The 4882-nt window shown below is 42.2% G+C and overlaps 1 protein-coding gene across 1 annotated transcript; it reads right to left on the bottom strand.

Moving 5' to 3' along the window:
- Positions 1-3376: 3376 nt before the first annotated feature.
- LOC100478706 (olfactory receptor 56) lies at positions 3377-4333 on the bottom strand. The gene has a single exon (XM_002931315.2). It carries the CDS (start codon positions 4331-4333, stop codon positions 3377-3379), a length of 957 nt encoding a protein of 318 aa, XP_002931361.2.
- Between the last annotated feature and the right edge of the window lie 549 nt (positions 4334-4882).

Here is a 4882-nt window from a genome sequence, read left to right as displayed (position 1 = left end):
AACTAATGAAGCATCAAACTTTACATTGGAATCTGGGGATGTACTGTATGGTGATTAACATAATATAATAATATTTTTAAAAAAGGTCCTGAATGCAATCCTGAAAAAGAAAAACAAAGCTGGAGGCATCACAATTCTGGACTTCAAGTTGTATTACAAAGCTGTAATGATCAAAACAGAATAGTACTGGCACAAAAACAAACCCATAGTTCAATAGAACAAAAAATAAAACCTAGAAATGAGCCCAAAATTCCATGGCCTATTAATATTTGACAAAGCAGAAGCGAATATCCAATGGGAAAAAGACAATCTTTTCAATAAATTTTGGGAAAACATAACAGCAACATGCAAAAGAATGAAACTGGACTACTTTCTTATACCATACACAAAAATAAATGTAAAATGGATTAAATTCCTAAATGTAAAAGAGGAATCCATCAAAATTCTAGATAAGAATACAGGCATCGACCTCTTTGACACTGGGTATAGCAACTTCTTTCTAGATATGTCTCTGGAGGCAAGGGTAACAAAAGCAAAAATAATCTATTGGGACTTCATCCCAATAAGAAGGTTCTGCACTACAAAGGAAACCATCAACAAAAAGACAACCTATGGAATGGGAAAAGATATTTGCAATTGATACATGTAATAAAGGGTTAGTATCCAAAATAAATTTTAGAAAAAGATACAACTCAACACCCAAAACCAAAATAATCCAATTTAAACATGGGTAGAAGACATAAATTGACATTTCTCCAAAGAAGTCGTACAGATAGCCAACAGATACATGAAAAGATGCTCAACATCACTCATCACCAGGGAAATTAAAATCAAAACTACAATGAGTTATCATCTCACAACTGTCAGAATGGCTAAAGTCAACATCACAAAAAACAAAAGATATTGGCAAGGATGTGGAGAAAGGGGAACCCTCTTGCACTCTTGGTGGGAATGCAAACTGGTGCAGCCTTTGTGGAAAACAGTATGGAGGTTCCTCAAAAAGTTAAAAATAGAACTACTTTATGATCCAGCAATTGCACTCCTGGGTATTTACCCAAAGAATGCAAGAACACTTATTCAAAGAGATACATATACCCCTATGTTTATAGTGACATTAGTTACAATAGCCAAGATACGGAGGCAGACCTCTGTCCATCAATTGATGAATGTTTCAATTGATGCAGAAGATATGTCATGCATATGCAGTGGAATATTATTCATCCATTAAAAAGAGTGAAACCTTGTCATTTGCAATGACATGGATGGAGTAGAGAGTATAATGCTAAGTGAAATAAGTCAGTCAGAATAAGACAAATACCATATGTTTCACTCATATGTGGAATTTAAGAACAAAACAAATGAGGAAAGGGAAAAAATAAGAGAGAGAAATCAAGAAACAGACTCAACTGTGGAGAACAAACTGATGGGTACCAGAAGAGAGGTGGGGTGCTTAGGTTAAATAGGTAACAGGGATTAAGAAGCGCACTTGTGATGAGCACAGAATGATGTGTGGAAGTGTGGAAGCACTATATCGTACACTTGAAACTAATACACCATATGTTAACCAAGGGAATTAAAATTAAAACCTAAAAAAATAAAGTTCATATCCATAATATTTGTTTTTCTCAACTGTAGGATGTTCAGATTATACTCACAGCTCAGGTCTTTCAATTTAAACAAAGTGCTGAGAATGGGTGATTTTACCAAAATTTTATCTTGTTATTTTGTTATTTGCTTTCTTGAGTGGAAATACAGGGAAGGCAAAGGCAGTGAAAAGGTTTTTGCTAGGTCCCACCTAACTCTTCCCTGGTTTCTTCTTGTTCAAGAACTTACCACACCCTCAACCCACAGCTGAGCCAGTGCTGTAACAGCTACAGGAGAGATTGAGAACAACATTCCTTCAACTATGAGATGCCCTTCTGTTCTGTTCTTTTCACTTCTCAGTATTTTCCATTGGGTCGGGGTTGAAATCAAGGACAGAATAAAACTCGTAGGAGCGGATGATTCTCTTGGGGGCACAAAACTCCAAGGAGGTTTCCTAGGTCTGTCTTTGAATTAAGGACAGAGATGGAGATCTGAGAGTCATCCTAGTAGACCTCATGGAGAGGTTGGGCACATACCAGAGCCCTTCTTTGGCTGTCCGGTAATCTGCTCTGCATATCTTCCTCTCCTCTTCTTTGTTCTCCCAACTGTTTAGTGCTGCTTCTGGCTCAACATATAAGGACCATCCACGAGTGCACTTACAGCTTGTATCAACTGTGCACTTTTGGGGCACCTGGGTAGCTCAGATGTTAAGCGTCTGCCTTCAGCTCGGGGAGTGATCCCAGGGTCCTGGGATCAAGCCCCGCATCAGGCTCCCTGCATCGCTGGGAGTCTGCTTCTTCTTCTCCCACTCCCCCTGCTTGTGTTCTCTCTCTCACTGGCTATCTCTCTCTCTCTGTGTCAAATAAATAAATGAAATCTCTTTTTAAGTGTGCACTTTATATTTTCTGAACTCAAAGCTCAACCAGACTGTGTGGAGCAGTGCAGCCAGGTAGATTTAGTTAAGGAGCAAGTGTCTCATCCATCCCTATCCCCACCAGATGGCTTTCCTCATTGACAACCATGTCTGGCATTTGTTTTTGCCACCCCTGCATTAAACTTGTCTTATGTGTCTTCAGGAAACTTTCTGACTTCTCTCTGATGCCACCAACCAACAAAGTTTTCTGTGTCCACATTTTATTTTGACCACATGTACATGAACATTCTAAAAACTTGACTTTGACTTACCATCATTCTTTCATTTCCATGTGTCACAGGTTAGGTTTCCTGGAAGCAGACTGAGACAAGTTTTGTATATGGAGGGTTTATTAGAGAGTGCTGTAAGGACTGGACTCATGGTGGGGAAAGGAGCTAAGGAAGCAAAACTGGATAGAGGGATAAGTAGCTTGTGATGACACAGATATTACAAGGAGTTCTGGAGCTGGGATGTACCATCAGGGTCAAACTGAGGGAAGGTAACCAAGCCTTTATGTCCTATATTGATTAGTCATGTGATTCAGGCATCCACCCAAAAAGAAGCACAACCGTGAGCAAGGGGTTTTCTTCAGTTGTTGGCAATTCCTGCAGAGGAAAACAGCTGAAACCTCTCACTGGCTAATTCTATGGGATGTAGGCTGGTTCTCCTATTCCTTGTCACCCCATTGGCACAGACTTCCTTCCACACTATCCATACTTAGCATGGACATGCTTGATTAAATTAATGTGTTAATCTCACGGACTCCAGTGAAGGAATGCCTTTTATTTTCAGTACAGCACATCTGTTTCTCTTCCAGTCAAACTACAGAGGCTAATTCAAGTTCCTAGACCCCAGAACCCACATCCACAGATGCCAATGTCATCCTAGCCCTGGCTGCCCACCACAGGGACACCTCCCCAGGAGTTTCCTGAGAGCTCCAGCCACTTCCTTGTTCCTCAGACTGTAGATGAGTGGATTAAGCATAGGGGTGATCATCGTATAGAAAGCCGAGACTACCTTGTCCTGCTTGGAGGAGTGGTAGGCCTGAGGCCGCATGTAGGTGATCATGGCAGCCCCATAGAAGAGAGAGACCACTGCCATGTGAGAGGAGCAGGTGGCAAAGGCCTTCTGTCGACCTTCAGCAGAACGCATGTGGAGCACAGCTACCAGGATCTGCAGGTAGGAAGCAGAGATGACAGAGAAGGGCAGGAGCAGCATTAGGACGCAACAGACATAGATAATGGTTTTGTAGAGGGAGGTGTCAGCACAGGCTAACTTCAGTATGGCAGGAACCTCACAGAAGAAGTGGTCGATCTTCTGAGAGCCACAGTAGGGGAAGCGAAGGGTGAAAATGGTTTGGATCAGTCCATCCACCAGGCCAAAGAGCCAGGACCCTGCTACCATGAGCCAGCAGACACGGCGACTCATGACCACTGAGTACCTCAATGGGTTGCTGATGGCCACATAGCGGTCATAAGCCATGAAGGCCAGCAGGAAGCATTCATCTCCCAGGAGAGTGAGGAAGAAGAGGATCTGGAGTCCACAGCCTGTGAAGGAGATGGAGCCATGGCCCAGGAGGAAGTCGGTAGCCATCCGTGGCACAATGGTGGAGATGAGCATGAGGTCCATGAGTGACAACCAGCTGAGGAAGAAGTACATGGGGCTGTGCAGGTGGGAGTCAATGCTGATGAGGAGGATCATGAGCCCATTGCCAGAAAGGGCCCCCAGGAACATAACCATGATGATGGAAAAGAAGAAGAGGTGCAGTGGTGAGTGGGTAAAAAGACCCAGGAGGATGAAGTGGGAGATGAGAGTCTGGTTTCCCACCCAGACCATTTCTCCTTCAGAGGGCTGTGCCAAAGTGTTGAGATCTGGAAATAGGATATGTATGTTTAGTGCCAAAATACTGAGCACATTAAAACTTTGCCCAATGTGTTGACCTCTTTAAATGTTACGTGGTTTACAATAAACTCTAAGTTTCTCTTTTTTTAAGTTTGAGAGGTACTGTATAGTGATTCATCAGTCACATATAACCCTCAGTGCTCATTACATCAAGTGTCTTCCTTAATGCCCATCACCCAGTTACCCCATCCCTTCACCCACTTCCTCTCCAGCAACCCTCAGTTTGTTTCCCATAGTTAAGAGTCTCTTATGGTTTGTCTCCCTCTCTTAGTTCTTCTTATTTTATTTTCCTTCCTTTCCCCTATGTTCAACTGCTTCGTTTCTTTTTTTTAATAAAAATTTTTATTATATTATGTTGTCACCATACAGTACATCCCTAGTTTTTGATGTAAAGTTCCATGATTCATTACTTGACTATAACAGTCAGTGCACCATGCAATACGTGCCCTCCTTAATACCCATCACCAGCCTATCCCATTCCCC

Source organism: Ailuropoda melanoleuca, unplaced genomic scaffold (assembly GCF_002007445.2).
Source record: "Ailuropoda melanoleuca isolate Jingjing unplaced genomic scaffold, ASM200744v2 unplaced-scaffold7592, whole genome shotgun sequence".
NCBI lineage: Eukaryota > Metazoa > Chordata > Mammalia > Carnivora > Ursidae > Ailuropoda > Ailuropoda melanoleuca.
The sequence above is the reverse complement of the archived record's forward strand: the minus strand, read 5'-3'. Positions and strand labels throughout refer to the sequence as shown.